This window comes from Suricata suricatta, chromosome 2 (assembly GCF_006229205.1).
Source record: "Suricata suricatta isolate VVHF042 chromosome 2, meerkat_22Aug2017_6uvM2_HiC, whole genome shotgun sequence".
Classification (NCBI taxonomy): domain Eukaryota; kingdom Metazoa; phylum Chordata; class Mammalia; order Carnivora; family Herpestidae; genus Suricata; species Suricata suricatta.
The window spans coordinates 44249882-44272886 of NC_043701.1; the positions used below are offsets into that span (position 1 = coordinate 44249882).

At 40.1% G+C, this 23005-nt stretch overlaps 1 protein-coding gene across 1 annotated transcript in view; it reads right to left on the reverse strand.

The window, feature by feature from the left end:
- The window catches only part of ITPRID1 (ITPR interacting domain containing 1), an 83316-nt gene that overhangs the window by 50880 nt on the left and 9431 nt on the right, over positions 1-23005 (reverse strand). Inside the window, exons 2-8 of the mRNA XM_029955983.1 lie at positions 20162-20343; positions 18832-18880; positions 18460-18503; positions 9504-9555; positions 6666-6752; positions 3869-4071; positions 144-715 (exon numbers count right to left, since the gene is read on the reverse strand). Coding sequence (XP_029811843.1) covers positions 144-715; positions 3869-4071; positions 6666-6752; positions 9504-9555; positions 18460-18503; positions 18832-18880; positions 20162-20321 — 1167 coding nt within the window. The 5' untranslated portion in view covers positions 20322-20343. The remainder of the gene's footprint in view (positions 1-143; positions 716-3868; positions 4072-6665; positions 6753-9503; positions 9556-18459; positions 18504-18831; positions 18881-20161; positions 20344-23005) is intronic.

Below are 23005 nucleotides of genomic sequence, written 5' to 3' on the forward strand. Positions count from 1 at the left end.
CTAAAAACAGGAATTTGGAACAATAAGTTATAAAGTAAAGCTGAAGGGATGAAAAGTGAAGGGGTTAACTGAGGGTGGAAGGCAGAAGATGCCTTGGGAATGGTCATTTCCCATAGAAGTTGATGTGTTGGTACAACACTGACCTCTTCCATTTCAAAGGAGTCTGGTACTTTGCCTGCAAGACGAGTGAATCTCTTGAGCTTGTTAGCTTGAATCGAGTTCACCTTTTCAGTTCTGTCCTTGACTGGCCCCTCAGACATATAGGAAGGAGGAGCCCTCTTGGCTAGTGTGGATGAGCAAGGCCATTCCTTGCTTAGAAGGGCTTGGGGAGAATGACAAGGTACTGAGTCATCATAGGCTTGGAGAGACGAGTGTTCTGCTGAAGGACACAAATGACTTTGGTCATGGTTGTCTGTCATAGTTGGTAATTCTTCTCCATATTCTACTGATTTTGCAGAGATGATGGAAAATTTGCCCTTTTTCTTCAATGACTCTGACACTTCCGAACTACCATCCTTCCCAATACTCTGCTTTGAAGCTCTCCTGAAAAGTCCACCCATTCTTCTTCGAGGTTCTTTGGCCTCACTCACTGAGGTTCTTTGCACATTTCCCCCTCCATCTTTCTCTTCTTTGTTCTGCAGGATGTTAATATCATTCAGCAAAGATGAGAAGGCATTGGCTACATGGTCCAGGATCTCTAGTTGTCGGAAACGACCTGAACGATACAAGGAACACACAATTTTTAGACTGGGTCTTTTCAATGAAACTACATGAATGTAGTCAAAACTGAAGAGTTTGGTAATACACGGATTTTCAAGATAGGAAGGACTTAAACTCTTGAAACTGAAGTTTTTCTCAGTACATGTTGCTGATGATTACGGTGGTGATTCCTCAACATAAGAAGATGCCATTGTGTCTTGGGGAAAGCTAATACCTTTTATATTTAGTTAAATATGCATAGCTATATAAATTCATATATGCCTATAGTTTTTGTGTGTAAATCCATTAAAATTATAGGCAAGAGTCAATCTTAATTTAATGTTGTATATTAAACTACAGGTTAAAGAGTGAAGCTAGCACTTTCATGTGAGGTGAACCTGAGAATTCTTCCACAGCTTTAGGTGGCAGATACCATAACTGTCACCTCCATCATCTCCACCTATCCTGTCACCTACAGTGTGCAAAGATCATGGAGTATGGAGTCAGAAGGCCTGGATCCAAATCCCAGTTCAACCAATCACCAGGGGGTGTGATGTCAGAGTAAATGAATTAATAGAAACGTCATGCTTCATCCTGTGCCAAACACATAGCAAAGGGTTTCTTCATCAGGAGAACGAAAGTAATAATTACATATCTCTCATGTCTGTTGTGAAAAGCATAATGTTATATAGTAGTTAGAGTTATAAATATGCAAGACTCTGGAAGGCAATATATTGTTTTCCATTGTCTGAGAGAAGACAGTCATTAATGTGAAAATCCATTTGTCTTTTTTAAATTAAAAAAAGTGTTTTTTTTTATCCATTTGTCTTTTCAAATGAACCAGCTCATCAACTGATCAGTCTTCCTGGACGGTGCATGTAGACAATGTGTAATTATTGACTTAATTAGCATATGGAAGGAAGAGACCTAGTGTAGCCAGGGCAATTTGGGGACAATTTTCCACTTTAAAAGAAAATGGTGAAGAATAGTCTTGGTATCTCCAGATAATAAAACCAAAGAGATGGAAACAGAACACTTCGTTTTTATTACACAACCTTTTCTCAACCTCGGGGTTGATAGTATGCAGGGTTGCATAGCTTAGCAATGCTCAAAGGCCATGTTAGTGAGTAAGGATACTATCCTCTGTTCCGTTGCTTGCACCCTGACTCTCCCAGGAGCACATCCTCACAACTACCTGCTCCCTTTACCTGAAAGGGAAAGATATTGACTATTGATCCTTCTACATTAAAAAATGTGATGGGCTTTTCACAGAGGATTATTATATTCTTTCAAGACCTAAAGGAATTCTTGGGTTCTGGATATTTTCAGAAGCATTTTGATTAAATTTTTCCTCTAAATTCAGCTTTAATTGAAACTAAGTCTTTCTTTGTGAGCCCAAGGGTATGACTGAATCATAATTCTATTTTTATGATTGTCATCCACCCATCCCACAGCAGATTTTTATACTTAGACTAGGAATCTATCCATTTAGCTGGGTAGATAAATTCAGAGAACACAGTCTTGTGGTGCTGGATGAGTGGGTGTTTTGTGTTTTGTTTGTTTTGCCTTTTGTAGATTGAACAATGAACCAACTGATTCTCATCCCTTCAAGTTTGAGCCTTTTTTATTGATGTTGAGTAAGACATACTTTTTTCTTCTCTTTCTAGAACAACCAACTAACTTTATTATTGCTTATTTTACATTCAACTTTCTCAGCTTTCTGACTCAAAAGTGTACTGGTAAGTGTGGAGTGAGAGTGGTTACAGTGTGTTACTGCACAGTGCTGAGTGGTGGAAAGAAGAGTGGACACAATCACAGAAGCAGGGACCAGCTCCTGGCCTTCTATAATCTGAGTGTCAATTTCATTTATAAAATATTTACTTTACAGCTCAAGTCAAACACTCCTCAAATATTGATAAGAATTATTATCTCTAAATGAAGAATTGATTAAATAACTTGTATCTCCCTGTAGCTTGGAGGATGAGACAACAAAGAACAATACTAATATCTTCTAAAAAGTAAAGAAATATCTCACAGTAACATCTTCAGGGACACCTCCTCTTTTTAAAAAATTGCATTGCTGAAATTTTGAGGCCCATTTCACCCACATGAAAATGGGGGAAACAGACACTAAAATGAAAAATCTAAGATATTTGTTTGAGAAAAACATGTTATCTCACTTGACTTTGATGAATTTTTTTAAAGAATTTATTTCAGAAACAACATTCTGGCATTTTCTCCAGTCCAGAATTCTGCAAACTCTGTCACATGGAGGAGATGTTCTTCAACGCTCTCCCAAAAGGGGTTTTATATATAAATGATTTCAAAAAGTCTTCACTGCATCCTCTCTGGGAGACTGAGTGCACTTCAGCATATTAAACAAATTCTGGAGTAAATAAACCTGTTTAACTGCAAGGCATCTTTCCCCAAAATTATTTGAGCACAGTACACATACTCCCAGAGCGTCCCAGTAATATCCCAGAGAAAATTCCTTTGACCACCAGTTGTGGGAAAATAGCAGCATGCATGATAACTAAGAGATTTAGGTATAGTTAATCCATGAGGTCTGGCAGCTTATTGCCTACCACTTACGGCTCATGGTAGAATAAGCACCATTCTAAGCCTCATAGATGAGGAAATTAAGGTTTTACCTTGTGACTTGGGATAAGCTTCAACAGATCCTGGTTTCTCTGCCTCCCGGGTATGTGGCTATGGTATATATTAGTGCTTTTCACTGCTAGTGCATTTTCTTTCTTCTGGACATGTAGTAGGATTGCACACTCTCAACCCTTTGGAGTTAAGTGTGGCCATGTGACTGATTTTAAACAATGAAATCAATGAGTAAATTCTGAGCAGAAAGAGGTAAGTAAGAGTCAAGTATGATTTTCCATTTCCACCTTTTCTCTGTTCCTGTACCCAGTGGCTTCCAAGCAGTGGGGCCAAGTCCACCTATGAAGACAACACGGAACAGATCTTTCTCCCAAACATGCACAAGAAGCCACGGCAGACACGTAGAGTGATCAACATATAAACGTTTTTCCTCTAAGCCACTGCAGTACAGGGGTGATTGTCACCACACATATATTCCAAATCATCCCTGCTAATACTGTGGCTCACCTGGCCACCACCCCCATTGCCGAGATTCACGAGCCATGCCGTCCTCACTTACCGTACAGGTCCGGGTTCTCAAGGTCCATTCGCTGCTTTTGAGCTTCAAGAAAAACCTGGTTGTTGATTCCTCTGGCTGCTGAGCCACAACACAGGAATCTGGCTGGGATTTGGGTGCAGATGTCTGGCTCCTCTGTACCAAACCCCAGATCCAAGAGAATCTCCACTGGATCTTCTTCCCAAAATTCCAGCCATTCAGGAATGCTGTGGTAAAAATATGAATATCTTTATCCAGTAACAGTTCATTTAACAAGACCCATTTTTTTCCTAGTCATCTCACCCACCCAATCTTCTAGAAATTGACTGGAAGAGGAATCTAAATAGGCAAAGAGATGGTGCATTTACGAGAGCTTACATGTACTTACTTAAAGGACAGTCCATCAACCCCATTCAGGGACTACTTGATTGTTCCTTTGATGCAAGACCTATGAGTTTATTTAGGTGACTTTCTATTTCATAGTAAGCAAATGTTTAGTTAGATAGAGCAGGAAGATCCTGGGACAGAAACCAGAAGTGATGCACTGATAACTGCATAGAAATGGTAGTACATGGCAATATGAAACACAAAAAACAAACAAAAAACAAAGCAAAGCTGTGAACAGTAGAACTCAAAACAGGATGTTTTTAACAAGAATCAGTCTGAGGGTACCCTCAGCTACATACATCTGTTGAGATCATTAAATGCAGGCTTCAAGGACCAATCTTTTTTTTTAATTTTTTTTAATGTTTTATTTATTTTTGATACAGAGAGAGACAGAGCATGAGAGGGAGAGGGGCAGAGAGAGAAGGAGACACAGAACCGGAAGCAGGCTCCAGGCTCTGAGCTAGCTGTCAGCACAGAGCCTGATGCGGGGCTCGAACCCACGAAGGTGAGATCTGACCTGAGCTGAAGCTGGAGGCTTAACCGACTGAGCCGCCCAGGCGCCCCAGGACCAATCTTTAAAAACAATGATTTTTAGTCCCTGAGTAGGATTAAAATATGTTCTGGGTTTTATTTTATTTTATTTTTTTTGGACTTGGGTGAGAACTAAGAAGTGCTTTCTTCAAATCACTTTACTCAGCTTTGGCATTTAAAATTATAAACTTCAGTTTTCTGGAAATTGTATTTATGTATACCAACTACTTTCCAATCACTGGCCTTCTCCTTGGTAACCATGCTGTTGACCTTTTGAAAACTCATGGATTATAGAGGAAGCAGAACTTTTGAGGAGGTTTTCCTAGGTTTGCTTAGTTCTTTTGTTGCAGGTTTCTTAATTTTTTTTTAATTTCTTTTTAAATTTATTTTTGAGAGACAGAGGGAGACAGTGCAAGCAGGGGCCGGTCAGAGAGAGAGAAGGAGATACAGAATCTGAAGCAGGCTCCAGGCTCTGAGCTAGCAGTCAGCCCAGAACCTGACGGGAGGCTCAAACCCATGAACCGTGAGATCATGACCTGAACCGAAGCCGTACGCTTAACCGACTGAGCCACCCAGGCGTCCTGTTGCAGTTTCTGTTTGCCTCTACTTGACTTGCGACACCAAGGAGCTTATTTGAGATAGTTTGGATGATTTACTTTCATGACTTCATCATTTAAATTGGATTAATTACAATTCATGTATTTAGCCATTCACACATTTAACAACAGCCACCTGTAGCCTCACTGGGCAGGCCCACTTACCACACATTACCCAACATCACGTTCACACTTTCTTATGTGACGGAGATGGTGCTTTGCCTCCTGATTCAATTGAGGAAGAAAAGATAAGCCAAAAACTCTTACTGTGGGGCTTAAATGGTTCAGCTTGGATATCTTAATCACTGGAAAGAACTGAAGAACTGGGGATACCAATCACTTGATACCCCCAAATAAAAAATGTTTCAAGGGAGAAAAAATTCTTGGGAGAAATCTAAATCTAAATCTTATAAAAGATTAATCTGTTCTCATGTCCTCATTGTACACATTTTTATCTCACCCATTTAAACAAATATTTATTGAAGATCTGTCATGTTCTAGGCTCTCTGCTAGGCACCCAACATGCAAAAAAAAAAAAAAAAGACATAGTTCTGCCTTCTAAAGGCTCACAATCTCATGTCCAAGAATGTATTTATTGATTGATTATATGTGGCAAAGCACCAGATCTCCGTCACCTAAGAAAGTGTGAACATGATGTTGGGTAATGTGTGGTAAGTGGGTCTGCCCAGTGAGACTACAGGTGGCTGTGGTTAAAATGTCACTAAACCTTTTTATTATCATTAACTCTTCTTATTTACATTTAATTATGTAAGATATACATAAAATATATTCACACTTTCAAAAATTATATTACACATAAAGCTTTCTTTCCCTTTGGCCATTACCCCCACCAATCCTGACTCCCTTCCTACTAAATTTATATGTGTCCTTCCAGGTATTTTTCTATATTACATATATGCCTTATATTTCAATTGTTTGATCTATAAATAATAGCATGTTCTATGTATCTTTCTGCATCTTGCTGTCTCCTCTCAAAAATATGACTTGAAGGTCATTCTAAGTTAGTACATATAGTTCTTTCTGCCTCTTCCTTTTATCACTGTATAGAATTCTATAAAATGGGTGGACCATTAGTTTGTTGGACCATTTCCCCATTGACAGACACTTAGCTTGATCTCCCTGACTCCTTTACATTGTTCTTGCGAATTGGAGTTTTGAAATCCTTTATTCATTCTCTCATCCATTCATTCAACAAGTTATTTCTCAAATGCCTATTTATAATGTCATGAAATCCACTGTTGCACAGAATGATTTCTCTGGATGAAAAGTGCCTGGATATCACATACCTTTGTGGTATACTTGCAGTAGAATAGCAAGAGTTGAAACTGGTCCCTCTGGAAAGGGTGGGAGTTTCTGAAAACGGATGCAGAGATCTACAGTTGGGGAAAATACCAATGATGAGATGTGTTGATTTAGATAGTCCTCTGGGAGATCATTGTGAATCTTTCCCTTCCAGAGCAAACATTTGCATTTCCCCATCGTTTCTAATAATCCCTAATGGCTGCACCTTTGAAGAAGAGAGAGCATGCAGTGGAGAAGACACTCCTGTTTTCAAGAGCGTTGTGTTACAGAAGGTGTGAGAATTTAAGTGTTAGGTGCCCGCTAGTGCTCATTATAAAGGTGACAGAATGTCTCACTTTTGACAGATGGCAAATCATTGGGGAACCTTTCAGGAACACAGCTCGGCTAGGCACCAACTTTCCAAAGAAGTTAAAATTATGTGATGAAAGAGGTACAGTGAGCAGTTACTGAAGTGACTCCATATTAATTCCCATAATGGTGGCGGATTCCATATTGCATGGTTAACGATCTCTAAATGCTGTCTCCTGTGGCCACCCACATGCAACAGAAGCTGGCTTCTCTACTACCACAAAATCCAGTGACACTCTACCCAAATGGGCCTGCATTGCAAGTCATTTGAAAGCCCTTCCAAACAGAATGAGACCCTGTTATAATATAGTTCAGCTTTATATTGTTCAGATGTACCGTAAGTACATCAAGTCTCAGTCATAACAGCCAATTGGCACAAAACGGGAACTAATCAAAGAATACAATGTAGATATCAACTTTCCCAAGGAGACCAAGTTATCTTGAATTTTCCTTAGGCCTTACCCAGATTCCTTAGGCTTTGCCTCTTTGTTCAATTGCTTCTCTGTATTACGGCTGAGAATGTGTATGTTTCTGAATAGTGAAGACCCTGGTTTTAATAGATGGTTGAACTTGCTGGGAGCCCTTTCATGTATTGCCTCACCTCAGTTTGTATTAAGCCTGCCATATTTCTTTTCCATTTGGGGTTTGTAAGCATTACCTTCTTTTGTAGTACTCAGCAGAGCCACCCAGAAACTGCTGTGGCCTTGGATCCAGGAGAATCCATGTATAGTCACAGTTCTGACCAAGCCAGACCTTGGCTTTCATTTTCCTCTTCAACAAAATGAGAAAGTTGCCTGAGAGATTTCTGGGGTCCTTTTGTGGCTCTATGATTCTATGAGCTGCAAAAATAATCTGCTAAGATGGAAAAACTATGACCAAATAGAGAAATTGTCAATTGGTAGGAGTCAGAGGGATACAGTATTAAGTAGTTGGTTTTCAACTAGTTGGAATTATCTTGAAACATGCAAGGGTGGCTGAGGCCTGGAGCAGAGTTCTCAATCTCAAAAAGCTCACCTTCTATGCCAGCGGTTCTTTGTAGGGTATTTCTCAGAATCCCCTGAAGGGCTGGGAAAACCAGGTTTCTGAACCCCACCTCCAGATTTTCTGATTCAGAGTATCTGGGATGGGGCTTGAAAACTGACAATTCTATTAAGTTCTGCTGCCACTGCTGAGCCTAGTCTCTATTCTCATATTAAGAGACTCTTACTGCTTTCCACCGAACATTGGACATTTTATGTATAGTTAACCACTGAACAACATGAGGGTTACAGGTGCTGACCCCCACATAGTGAAAAATACACATAGAGCTTTTGGTTTTTTAATGTTTTGTGTGTGTGTGTATGTGTGTTTTATTTTTTGTTTTTTTGCTTGTTTGTTTGAGAGAGAGAGCATGAGGGAGGGGCAGGGAAGGAGGGACACAAAGAATCCAGAACAGGCAACACTCTGAGCACACACAGGCTCTATCTCACAACAGTGAGGTCATGACCTGCTGATATGGAGTCAGATGTTTAACTGACCCAGCCACTCAGGCGCCTCTCCACATACAACTTTTCACTCCCCTAAAACAGAACTACTAATAGCCTACTGTTCACTGAAAACCTTGCTGATAATAGTCAATTAGCTCGTATTTCATATGTTATAAATCATATATTGTGTTCTTACAATAAAGTAGCCTAGAGAAAAGAAAACATTATTAAGAAAATCAAAAGGAAGGGAAAACACATTTACAGTATTGGGTTGTACTTATAAAAAAAAAATCTACCTGATGAAGTAATCCAGTCAGAGAAAGACAAATACCACACAATTTCATTCATGTGTGGAATTTAAAAAACAAAACAAATGAACAAACAAAGAAAAATTAGACAAATTTGAAAAACAGACTTTTAAATATGGAGAACAAATTGATGGTTGCTGAAGTGGGGGTGAGTGCTGGGATGAATGAAATAGAACTAAGAGAACACTTGGTGTGACAAGCACGGAGAAATGTATAGCATTGTTGAATCCAGTGTTGAAACCAGCACTGGATGGTAATTATACTTGAATTTTAAAAAATCTGCATGTAGGTGGACCCACACAGTTCAAAGCCATGTTGTTCAAAGGTCAACTGTATTATTGCCCAGCAAATAGCATGCTGATGACTGACATTGATGGTGTGAGACTATGGATGTAACTAATTCATGAACAGGTCCTTCTGAACACTTGTATTACAGTCAATTGCATTTTATGCATATATTTTAATTAAATCCTCCCCCCAAGCCAACATTTGTTCATTGATTGTGCTCACTGCTTTATGACATTCAAAGAACCTCTATTTCTCTCAAGGCTAGTGAAAACATTCCAGGCACTGTGGCTAAACCAGTGACAAAATCCAAAAGATCAATGGCATTGTTAAGAAGACTCTTCATTTCCATTTCATTTATGAAAGATGTGGCTGTCAGATACTGGAGTGAAGTGACACAGATGCTGCCACCTACCTCATGTACTCTGTCACAGTCATGCGCACCATCCCCTGTTCATGCACAGAAACTGCAACAAACAAAAGGGGACATGAGCTTAGTTTCTTTTTATCCCACAGAAGATTTTCTAGTCCTCAGACAAATTACCATGGGATTGATTTCCATATCTGAGATTGGATGTGCATGAGGTACAAGGCATCTCTGGAGTGAACAAGACAGAATGTAATGAATGGCTAAATTGTGTGATGGCCACTTGAAGAAATGTGTTGCTTGGTTGAGTGGGAAGTCAGTGGTAAGTGGAATAGTCAGCCGAGGTTTCATGGAGAGATTGTCTTGGATTTTTAAGAACGGGTAGAATTTGATGGATGGAAAGACGTGTTGCCATGCACAAAGAGTGTCGGTAGCAAGTGCAAAGCACAGTGATAGGGCTAGTCCAAAGGGATCACAGGGCATTTTGGAACACTCTCTTGTGGCCCACAAGGTTGAAAAGCAAGGGTGGGGACAGGCAGAAGAGTACATGAAGGACTCAGCATTTGTTAAGCATCTTCTATGCATTTGTATCTCTTAATCCTCACAACACTCTTAACATTTAGGACCTATCCTTATTTTTCAGATAAAAAAACAGACTCACAGGAATTGAGTAATGAGCCTGTGATCACACATTCAAAAGTAGCAGACCCAGAAATGTATCATTACCTTTATTATTGATTTTAATAAGAGTTACTATTTATTTAGCATTAAATAATACATTAATGAGGCAGCCTGCTAAGCATGTTGCATATACCCCCTTTTTTAATTCTTACAATTCAGTGAAATGGGTGTTGTGAATCCCTCCTTAACAGAGAGGCAAGTTGAGGCTCAGAGAGATTAAATAAGTTTTCCATGGCCAGCAGGATGTCACAGCTTATTTTTATTTGTTGCTGTTGTTTCTTTTCAAAACACCACACTGCCAACAGAATGTCCTATAACTTATTTGAAAACCAGAAAGAGGAGTTTACAATGGAAAACCAGAACGGCTTTTGAACAAACAAATTAATGTGAGAGAGAGGATGTGGAAGGTCCATTTGCCTGGTTAGTGGTGCTGAGGGCAGGATAGAAGAGCTGAATATTGGGAGGCGGGGGCCCATTCAGGAGGCGTTGTGGTTATGGTAAGCAGGATCGGGATGTAATGCTGATGAGGCTGCTGGCTGCCCAGGAAACATTCAGAACCTGGGCTGGTGCTGCCAGAAGTTTTTCAGCCTTCTCACTTTCTCTCACGGTGGCTTTCCACGGTGCTTTCCCGGGTGTGAATGTGTGACATGTATCATACTGGAAATGTTGCCACTCATCACTTCCATGAGAAAGTGAAGTTTTTCACCATAAGAACTATAATGCATGTGGGAGAAAAAAACACTATATGATTGAAACATATGAAAAAAGAGCCTGAAAATAATAAAGGCTCTTCAGTCTGGAGCCAGAGTTCTTGTCTGCGGAGGAGAGTAGGAACAGTTCTCAAGGTATCTGTGAACTTGCCTCTGAATGCCAAATTTTGGGGGTAGAGATAACACCTGTAGTTTTCCTCTGTTGTTAAAAAGGTTCAGTGACCTTGCTGGGTGGAAAAGCAACATATAGTCTAGGAAGATAAGGACTCAAGGCATATCACTGAGGCATGAGTACACAGTGAGTTCTTAACTAAGCCCAGAGACTACAATTATAAAAGGTAGTGAGATCATGGCTGCAATGAATGTCTTCCCTACAAAACAAATACGACTCAGCCGCACAAGTCACATGGGGCGCACAATATAAATCTACACCATACTGCTTCAGCATTTGGACCCAGGCTGTTAAGAGACGCATAAGACTGTATGAAACCATTATTCCTTTCCTGTTGGAGGGTCTTTTGGGTTTTAGTTCAAGTTTAATTGTTGTTGTTGTTGTTGTTTTCCACTTTGCTAATTTGCAAGATAAACCTCCTGGGCTTGTCAGGGTTCTTGTTCCCTTTGCCTGTTTTCAATAAGGAACCTGAACCAAGAGGTGCAAGCTGGTAGTCCAGTTCTCACCAGCACTGAGATTCCTTAAAACTCAGAAGATACAGCAGCATCAAGCCCAGATTTCTTTAGGGAGTGATCTGTTGGAGCCCACATGCTCTGCCATTCTCTGCAGTCTCTGTCCCACTTGCTTGGTTCATTAGTGATTACCTGCCCTGCTCCTAGAAGCGTTGGAGTCTGCTACCTCAGATCACAGCAAGAATTTGATGCCTAGGGAATGCCATAATGGGACAAACAAACTGCTCCTGTTACCCTGTGTTTCCTCAAGCTTCTGTAGGCACCACCCTCAAGGCTGCCCCAGCAGAAGGTGGAGCACTTAGAGATGTGTCTATATTCACCACATAAATCTCTACTGGCTATGGTCTCCTTAAGTCCTTCTCTCTTAACCAGTTGCTTGGTCTTAATATTTTCTCCATTTTTTTTTTCTTCTAGGGTACCTTTATTAGGTTTGTTAAAACCAGACTCTACTCTTTCAAAGCAATAGTGGAGGAAAAAGAAAGAAAAAATAAGGTCCTACTCTCCCTAGGTTTAGGAAGGGTTGATTTGGAAGAGAATTAAAGCAAGAAAAAAGTTCTCTGCTCTACTCAATACATCCCGTTGCATGGGTTAAATGCCGGTTCTGATTCCCTTTTAGATACTTGTGTCTCCAGCCACCCTCCCTACTGTTAGGTGGACTTCTGCCATCTGAAGCAGCAGACACGCACTTAACCCTGCAAAATGTATTACTGGAGAAGATGTAGTGAGATATGCAGAAGGCACTAATTAGCACCTTTATTGGCTTAGAAAGCATTTTTTATTTTGGTTTTCCTAAGCATTTCTGACTGATTCATGGAAGACATTTGGTTCTTTGGAATATCATCCAATAGACTAATCAAATTACATTTTCACAGGGCTCTAAAATAATAGCATTCTGCAGCTTTCTGTATGTTTAACTCCTGCATGACCAAGGCATTCAGTAGAGGCAGTCAGTGGGGTTGATTTGTCTCATTTGCAAATAATCACGGACTATATGCTTACAAAATAAAAGGTTCTTCTTTCGCCCAGACACTCTTCCTCAAAACCTGAAAGCCACTGGTAATGCTTTGCTCCTCAGCACCCACATATCCACTTCTTCTCCGGATGCAGTTGACTCCACCTCTCCATTCCATTGCTGAGACACAGCCCACATCCTTGTTACCTCACCCCAAGTTCATGAGTTCACAACAGCTCCTTCCCATGGTGGGCACCATCTTTCCATGGCCAGGATAAACCCTGGAATTTTTCATTTCTTTTCTCAGAAATCATACATAACTCACTAGAGTAGAGCCAGCACATGCATAACCCATGGGCTTCAATTCCCAAAACTGCACCTATGGTAGCCATCACTAATTATTCATGATCTTCTGTTCAGGTAAACAAAGATATGGTCTCCAAATCCTACTCAATACAGACCCCAATTATAACCACCTCTCCTTTGATCGTACCCTGAGATCATCTTAACACATCAAGTATGATTCCCTCTTTCTGGATTTTAAGGCATTTATAACCTGACAACACCCTTTTTGCCAGAAAAAGTTCTATCTTTGTTCCCCAGCATGAAATCATTTCTCTAGTCTGGTGCTTTCCTTATGCTTTCCTGCACACATTTGGCTTTCTTTTCATTCTGTGCCTTTGTTCAAACTCCTTGAACCAAGTGGCATTGTCTTCCTTTGCCTTGTTTTTTTCAAAACTGTATCACTCTTTGACTAGCTCAAGTCTCTCTTCTCTGACAATTTCCCAATCTGACTTACAGCAGCTTCATTATGGACCAGTTTTACTAAGATCTTTTGTTGACCAGTTTTGGGGAAATCAGATATGTTAGAGATAATTCCTAAGATTTACAATTTTCCTAGTAACGCCGATCCTACCCCTAATAATCTGAGGCAGAACAGACCAACTGCCCTATTGGCAGAACTCTTAATGGATGTGACTGGTGTTCAGAAGAAAAGCTGAGTCTTTTAGTGCCTTCTAGGGAATATGTGACCTGAATCAGGCCCCAAAAGAAGGGCAAGAGGAGAACAGAACAGGAAAGACTTTAAGACAGGAGGAATTAGATAAAGAAAGATAAGGAATTAGGCTGACACAAGAGGGGCTAAGACAAGAGGATCTTGTGAAAAGTTGGCACAGGTAGTATTCAGATTGCAATGGTCCTGGGAAGGCTGAGTGATATAAGTAAGAGCAGGACCCCATCCATTCTACATTTTTGTATCTTCTGCTAGCTCAGTTCTTTGCTCTAAGTGCTTTTGCTTGGTAAGCATTAAGGGAGCATCTATTATGTTTAATTGGATTTACATTGACTTCATCTTATAGACCACAGGTTTTAGAATTAGATTTTGTAAGTTCTTATTTAATGGATTCCTTCTGGAAAGGTGTAAGCTTATGCTTCAAAGACTTCTCTGGGGATTGGAGAAGAAGTATCTAAATATTAAAAAGACAAATGAATTAACCATCCATCAAGTAATCAATGGCTCCCAGCAGATCTTTGACAAAAACTGTTTCTTTGCAATAGGAGTTGGTTCTGGTTTTTTTCCCTTGCAGTTATGCTTGACTGTGTTGGTAAACAAGTGTACATTATATAAAGCTACACAGTGGCACATGCATTGGTGTTGGTGTCTGTCCCCGCAGGATAACTCCAACAGACTCTCACAGGGCAATGATGCTGATGTCTAATTTGTTCTTCAGTGGTGGGAATGGGTTTTCCGAAAACCAGTTCCTCTTCCCAGGCTTTCTTATACACAGTGTTAATATGGAATCTGAGATTAAGAATGAGTCAGAAGCCTGAGAAGAGAGACCTTAACAATCATAACCATGTTCTCTTTAGCACCCCAACTGACCCCAGAGAAGTTCTGAATGTCCTATTATATTTGCGGTTATAAGAAGATAGGTCCATGGCTCCTCACTGGGCAAACTGAGAATCAAATGTGTGTTTGCGTGTGCAGTTGGTGATCACAAGGAGGCATTAATCTGCACCAGTGGAGGTGGTTCTCAGAAAGAGAAAAAACAAATAACTTGAAGGATGCCCAAAGGGTGTTCCCTGTAAGTCATCCATGTGCCTTGAGCAGACAAGGCTCTGGAGATACTTAAAAAGAAGACTGCCAGACCACTTAGCTAAAATGCCCAAATATTTGTCAGAAGACAGGGCAAACAGAGAGAGACCATCCTTGATGAAGTACCTTAGTGAGACTTGGGATGCAAGCAACCAGCGAGCTTCATGTGGCTTTCCAGAGGAATTATTTGATGTATTTTTTCTTATTTTAAGATCCAGATATGGTTATTTTACATTTCCATGGACACCGGTTTACTTAAAAAATTAGCTCTACTCTAAGAATTTTAAATTCTGGAGGACTGTGTGGTGGCTCTGAGGGCTGATGCACAAGAGCCAGAAGACCTGGAGAAAGAAGTAAATGCCAGTGAAATCAGCCATGATACTCACACTTTGATTTTTCTGGCAAGGATATTGATGCAGGGCTTTCATCCCTGGGGTTTCCATTCATAGCCATATAGTGATAGTAAATTAAACCTGTCCTCTGGAGGGGTAACATGGCTGCAGAGTCAGACAGATCCAAATTCCAATCTTGACTCCCTTACCTAGGGACTGGACTACTTTAGGGAAATTATTTAACCTTTCTGAGTCTCATTTTCTTCCTTGCAAAAGTTAGTAAGGGTAATATTTCCCTCAGAAAATGGTTGCAGTAAATGAGATAACATGTAAAGTACCTAGCTGTGTGGCCTTCCTATGAATTCATTTCTTTCCCCTTCCCAGTTCTGCTGATAAAGAGGCAGAAGTGCCAACAGCTAATGGCTTGACCTGGCTTAATGGTGCTCAACATGGTGGATAAAGGGCCAGTCAGATTCCAGTTTAATAAAAATGAGACTTTGGGTAGACACAGAGCAGCATGAAAGCCATAAGTCACAAAAGTTGCCATAAGAGGGCCATATCCCACGTTGGCCATCTCAAAATTCAGAAGTAATTCAACAATAGGACCCCTAAAGCCTTATGTCACCCCCACCCATTTTATTTGGGCCCAAGAGACCTGGAGGCCCCCTGACTTCTATGGGAGTCTCGGGGTCACCTCTAAGATGAGCAGGAACTTGAATCTCATTCCTACTTTCAAGTATAAAGGCCACGGGGGTAAAGGCCATGAAGGAAACAGCCTTAGAATAAATTCCACTTGTAGTGAGTTGAATTTAATTTCTGTACCTGAAATCTCATTTTAGAATGTGTTCTTATTTGGAAATAGGGTTTTTGTAGATACAATTAGTAAAGATGAAGTCATACTGGATTAAAATGGATCCTAAGTGCAATGACTAATGACCTCAAAAAAAGGAGAAAAGAAGACTCACAGGGAAAGGTGACTGTGTGGATATGGAGGCAGAGGATGGGAATGATGCCACTATAAGCCAAGAAATGTCAAGGATTTCTGAAAGCCACCTGGAGCAAGGAAGGGGCAAAGGAGGAGTCCTCTCTAGAACTTTCAGAGAGAGACTGACCTTGGCTCACGCAACTAGATTTCAGACTTCCAGCCTTTAGAACTTTGAGACAATAAATTTCGGTTTGAGGCTATCAGGTTTGTGATAATTTATTACAGCTGCCCTAGGAACTAATGCACCACTCTGCATCATACTAGGATTGCATGAGGGCTTTTTATCTATCTATTTATCTATCATCTATCATCTGTCTATCAACATACATCCATCTACCTATCTATCTATTATTTATTTATTTATTTATTTATTTATTTATTTATTTATTTATTTTAATGATTTATTTATTTTTGAGAGAGAGAAACAGCATGCAGGGGAAGGGCAGAGAGAGAAAGGGAGACAGAAGATTCAAAGCAGGCTCTGCACTGACAGCAGAGAGCCTGAGCGGGGCTTGTATTCATGAACCATGAGATCATGACGTGAGCAGAAGTCAGATGCTTAACCCACTGAGTCATCCAGGTGCCATATGGTTTCCATGAGTTTTTATGGGATTTTCCCTCCAGTAGTGATTACTCTTCTCCTCTTGCAGTTTCTTTTCATCTTGCCACAGATTTTCTCCCTGCCATCCTCACCACGACCTTCACTTTCCCAGATTCTGGTACTGTTCAAGCTTCCACACTTTTCAGTATGACTCTTGGCTTCCCCAAGCTCCCTGTTTATTGGTCTCATCATGGCTAGGACCAGCCCACGGAGGGCTGATAGGATGCTGGACTTCAAGCTCCTCTGCCTTCTTCTAACCAGCTGTGACCAAAAATCATGCCCCTTGATCACCCTGTGGCCCAGATTCTTCACCTGCAAAGCTCAGATGAACACCAGCCTTGTTTCCACACAGGTGACTGAGTTTAAAATATGATAGATCATAAAGGGCTTTGTAAAAATGAAGGCTCAATTAAACTTGCATGAAGCTATTCCATTATTATTAAAAACCTCACTGAAGATAAAGGACCTGGCAAACAGGAATTGTGTGTTTCTGACTGCTATCCCTCCTTTCCTCCAGCTCTGCCCCTCCCTTCTGTGCCTTTACAGTTCATTGACTTGATTCAGAGGTGGGGAAGGGCCATGGCTGTCTTTAATTTCTGGGAAGTGAAGCTTTTAATGATACAGTTACTGACAACTTCAGAATGGAGCCGAGCCTCCCACCATGACCCTGCCAAGATGAAATATCAGGGGTATCTGACTTCTCATGCTGGCTATAGTTCTTAAGTTCTTGTCTTTTCTTGATTCTGCACTATTGTAAACAGAGATACTTAAATTCAGTTTATTGGCAAATATCCTCAGAGATTTTGGGATCATGGAAGTTTTATATTGGAAAAAAGTAAGGAAGCTTGGAAAAGGGGAACATTTCAATGATATACCTAGCTGTTGTTACTGTATTGTTTTGTTTTTTAAGTAAAAAATGTTCCAAATTTAAACTGGTTTGTAACCAATGGTCAATCTTAATTTAGGATGTCAATGGAGGAAGTGAAATAATGAAAACCAGCCAAGTAAGTAACCATTAGACTAATAGTTTTTCCCTCTAATCATTAATGTCCTAATTTATGTCATTTTTTACATACATTATTTAGGGCATTTTGCTAGTTTTAAAACACACTTCCCACCCCCCACATTTTAACATCTATGAAATCAGAAAGTATCTTGTATTTAGTGTTGCCTTTCATTTATCATTTCCAGGGCTTGTTTTATATTTCTGTCTGAGCAGTATTTAAAATGTGAGTGCATTTTTTTAAAAGATTTTATTTTTAAGTAATCTCTACACTCAACAGGGAGCTCGAACTCACAACCCTGAGATCAAGAGTCACATGCTCCACAGACTAAGCCAGTCAGTTGGTGAATGCATTTTATGATTGTATTTCTATGAAATACATTATTCATCTAGAGAAGATGGAAGCTGTGAGATCTGCAATTAATTTCTTTTTCTTTTTATAATGTTATCATATCTCAACTCAACGTAACAAGTGTGATACACGTTCTACCGCAGAAATACATACTTGCACTGTTTGCCGTAGAATTCAGTTGTTGTTTCTGAGAACAAATGCATCATTAGAAAGAGAAGATATTACTTTGAGACTGAAGAAGAGAAAGAAACTAGATTTGGACATAAAAAGTACAGTACAACATGAGGAAAAGTTAAGCAATTGCATTTCCATAATTATAGCCTTACAAAATGTCTTCATAGGACCCAGTGAGTAATCTGGTAGAGTATGAGCTAATGATGGGCAAAAGTCCTGGTTTGCAGCCCCCAACCTCTACTGGGTAACCCCCTATCCTTTCTGAGCCTTAGATTTATATATCAAACAAAGCAATTGAGCTGGATGGTTTTTGAGATCTGTTCTGTTTCTAGTAAGCTCCGATAATCTCATTTTAAGAAGATTTATTCACACAGACATTTTAATAAATCTACTCAGGTCCACAAAGCTTAACTGCTTCTGGTTCTCTTGTCTTACCAGTGTGGTCGAAGGATTGCTGCAAGTTTTCATTGACAGAGACCCTATAAAGAAACAAAAATATTGCAAGTCAAACAATGTGTACAACTCAATTATACTAAATTGCAATTTAATTAAACCGATGAGAGTAAATGCAAAGCTAGGCTTTATTACGGGAGGGCTTTTTAAAACCAATCAACAACCAGAGACTGGAACAGTATTCTACTGTGTACTTTAAAATTGAAATATAACTTCTGTAATAATGGAGTGATCCTTCATGCGCCCAGTTAAAATGAAAACCCCTCCCTGCCAAACCTTGGCCCAGCAGAGTTACCCACACTGTTTTCAAGGATCTTTGCAAGAGACATGTGTAGGGTGTGAAGAAACACTTACAAGAATCCAGAATCCAACCACTGCTGAATACTTGCTTGTTTGAAATCTTCTACAAAAGAGAAAGAAACAGAGCAGTCAATCAAAGCACCCCAGCTAAAATAATACTACTCTGTTATCCAGCCACCACCCATAGCTCAATTTCCTACATGAACAGTCACATGTTTCTATAAGCATATTCATTGATTTTCCCAAGGCAAAACTTCCTGCTTTCCATAATCACTCTTTCCTGAAAACAAAGTATAAATCTGCCAAATGACTGATGAAAGAAAAAAGAGAAAGAGAGAGAGAAAGAAGGAAGGAAAGAAAGAAAAGGAAGGAAAAAATGTGAAAAGGAAGAAAAACAAATCTCCAAAATGCAAGAGATGTCAGAATAATTTTTAAATTACTTGGTGTGCCCACGAAGGGTGATTAAGCATACCAGACTTTTGTGTTTCTCTTGTTGGATATAGATCACCTGGACCCTCTCCTTATTGAATCAGGACATTTACCTAAGGCGGCTAGCCAGTGATGTTTATTTGCAAGGAGTTCTCTGCCAGGTTCTAAACCAAATTTGCAATCATTCCAGGGATAAATAGCACTACAGTCCCAGGATTGCCAAAAGCGCCCCGTGGTAAAAAGCCATCAGCCTTTTAAGGTGGATCTTCATCACTGGCTTAACAAATAGTCAACAGGCAAAAAGCAGAGGATAGAAGAGCAGCATTTCCCGGTAAATATTTCTTTCCTTTCTGGTTGGCTACAGGCTACTCTGGGCTGATGTTCTTTGATTTTGTCTCGCCACACTGTGAAATACCTGACTTACCCACTCACAAGGTGTCTGGTGAACCAAAAGGGCCAGGTGGGCATGAAAGATGCTTATTTTTAAATTTAGGGATTTGAAAGAAGTAGAATGAATGGGATGGTGGGCAAGGAAGAAAAGCCATCAAACAGCAACATCACTGTGGACTGAGAAGTGTTTTCCTACTTGTTACTCTTTAAATTATTAAAATTATTATGAAAGGCACATAAGAGCCTTTCAATAAAACGTTCATTGCTCTGAAGGAAGGCTCATGTCTCTGGCATGGACTCCAAGTCCATGGGGGACTTGGGATGAGGAGACCTTGGAGTAGAAAGGGAACAGTTGGTCTATTTCTGTCAAGAAAGTGTGTGTTTTGAATGTCTGTGGGGAAAGTCAGAGGTGCCTGTTTCATAGATGTTCCTGGCATCCCACCAGGAACACTGGTATCTTCAAAGCCAAGCGTTTGTTCCAAGTCATTTGCCCCCAGCCAAGTCCCCACGTCCCTTACCACCCACATCAGGATGTTTTCATCTAGCCCTGAGGGCCTGTTCTCACCCAGCATGGGGATGGGGAGAGCCTGGCTTTCCTCCTCAGATCCGGGTAGCAGCTGCTCATCTAGGCGAGCCCATGCCCTCTTGGTGGACCTCAGGATCGCTCTCCTGCTCTTTTCTTGGCCTCCTTGGGAATTGCTGGATCCATTTGACCTCTCTGCCATTGTAAGAGAGCAATTCGGCAAACTAAAAGATGCAGGCAAACAAATCAGACACAATGAGTCAGCTTTCAGGTTTGGTTCAGTGAGGAGGAGAAGCCAGAGGGTTCGGTTCACAGGCCACCAAAAGGATCCACATTTACAATCTTCTGGATCCTGGCTCACCCACTAGAGCTGAGTTCCCGGTCCCAATACAGAGAAGTGGCTGCCTCTCAAGTGGAGAGGCCATGGGAGGCCAAGACTAACGTGGCCTTACCTGTCACCAGGCCACCTCCCCCCTCTGGTGGATTCATTCAGACGGACTGCAACGTGGATGCAAAGAAACTGGACTGGAGGACACACCAGCCAGGAACGAAATTTAAAAGTATCGATTACATAGTAAGTATTCTTCTAATTTATCCAACAGTTACATCTATAAAAATATTTTTAGAGACCCAAAGAGTAAAAAAATAAAGGCTTTGGCAACAGATCAACCCGGAGGAGTCTCATCTCTGTGACTTACTGGGTGGCCTTGGGTAAATTATGTAATCTTTCTACCTTCTCATATTTTTTAATTGGGTGTAAATTGTACTGAGTTTTAATAGCTGTTGACCTCAGTGGAGTACTTATTATGTTCTAGCTAGATTCTATACTGAATTCTATACAGCCATTATTTAATTTAATTGCCAGTGAGGGAGGCAATCTAATTGTCACAATTTTATAGTAGATTGAAGAGCAAAGGAGTTGTGTATCTAAAGTTGCATACCTAAAGCCACTCAATAATCAGCACTCAAACCCAGCCACCAGACTTCAAGCATGTTCCCATGATTATTAAGCCATACCATTTACCCTTTAGGGTGATTGGGACAATTAGAATATTAATAAATATATTATGCATATGGAGCAAGAAACACTGATCATTGTTATCTCTCTTAACATTTATTAATATCATTATGAGGGTTGCAGAGTAGGAGGTAGAGACAGGCTTAGAGCAACTGAGTAAATGGCTGAAACTCCCCAGATTACCAGCACATTAAGAACGAAGGGGCGCATGGGTGACTCAGTTGGTTGAGCATCTGACTCTGGCTCGGGTCATGATCTCACAGTTTGTGAGTTTGAGCCCCGTGTCGGGCTCTGTGCTGATTAGCTCAGAGCCTGAAGCTTGCTTCAATTCTATGTCTCCTTCTCCCTGACCCTACCTTGCTCCTTCTCCATCTCTCAAAGATAAAATAAACATTAAAAAAATAATAAAAGAAAAGCGAACGAGTGACTCCCTCTTACATATTTAAGTGTCTACAGTATTTGACTGTATTCCCAGCACATAGTAGGTGTTAAATAAGTACATATAAAACTAAAATAACAAAGCAAGAATTCCAAAGCAATTTCTGACTAACTTCTTACCATGACATCTACTTGAATTTGCGTAGTTTATTGGCCAAGTTTAGAGAAATGACCAAATAATCAAATTCCTATTTCACCAGCATCCCTTGCATCCTTAAACTCATGCATAATTACCAATCATTTGCTATGAACCATTGTTTCTAATCAGTGTTTATCAAGGCAAAGTCATTCAGATTTACTCTAAACACCTGAATATTTTCATTTAAGTATAGGTGAGCATTCTTGGTGCAATCGGCAGCAAGAGTTTCCTTGCAGCTTTGCACATTAAAATTCTAGAATCCAATTGAAGTATAAATATACATTTATTGTTAAAATAGTAAATTACTGCAAAACTTAATGACAATTGTGATGACTGTTAATTTTATGTATAAAAAAGCGATTATAGAAAAATTTCAATTATTTAAAAATTATGGCAAGGGGTGGACAGTTAATATTTATATTTACAGGGCGACTTTAAGTCAGCCAACCTCAGAAAGTTAATTTTCAGAGTATCCTCTAAGAGCAAATAAACATTAATAAAAATTTTGATGCTAACACAAGTCAAAAATAATACAGATAAGATTATATTTCTTTAAAAATTTTTTAACCTTTTATTTTATTTTTTGAGAGACAGAGACACAGAGACAGAGCAGGAGAGGGGCAGAGAGAGAGGAAGACACAGAATCCAAAGCAGACTCCAGGCTCTGAGCTGTCATCACAGAGCCTGATGTGGAGCTTGAGTCCACAAAGTGGGAGATCATGACCTGAGCTGAAGTCAGACACTCAACTGACTGAGCCACCCAGGTGCCCTGATATATTTCTAAACTTTATATGATTATTTGGTATACTAGAATTTATAACATGAGACAAAACAAACTGTAGGAATTGAATTTAATTTCTAGTTATTAATTTTACATAAGCTTTGGGATTTTTTTCCATAATATTTTATTGTCAAATTGTTTTCCATACAACACCCAGTGCTCTTCCCCTTAAGTGCCCTCCACCATCATCACCACCTCTTTTCCCCCCTCCCCCTTCCCCCTCAACCCTCAGTTCATTCTCAGCATTCAATAGTCTCTCAAGTTTTGCATCCCTCTCTCTCCCCAACTCTCTCTCCCTCCTCCGCTACCCTTGGTTCTCCATTAGGTCTCTCCTGTTTTCCTGCTAGACCTATGAGTGCAAACATATGGTTTCTGTCCTTCTCTGCCTGGCTTACTTCACTCAGCATGACACCCTCAAGGTCCATCCACTTTCCTACAAAGGGCCATATGTCATTCCCTCTCATTGCCATGTAGTACTCCATCATGAATATATACCACATCTTCTTGATC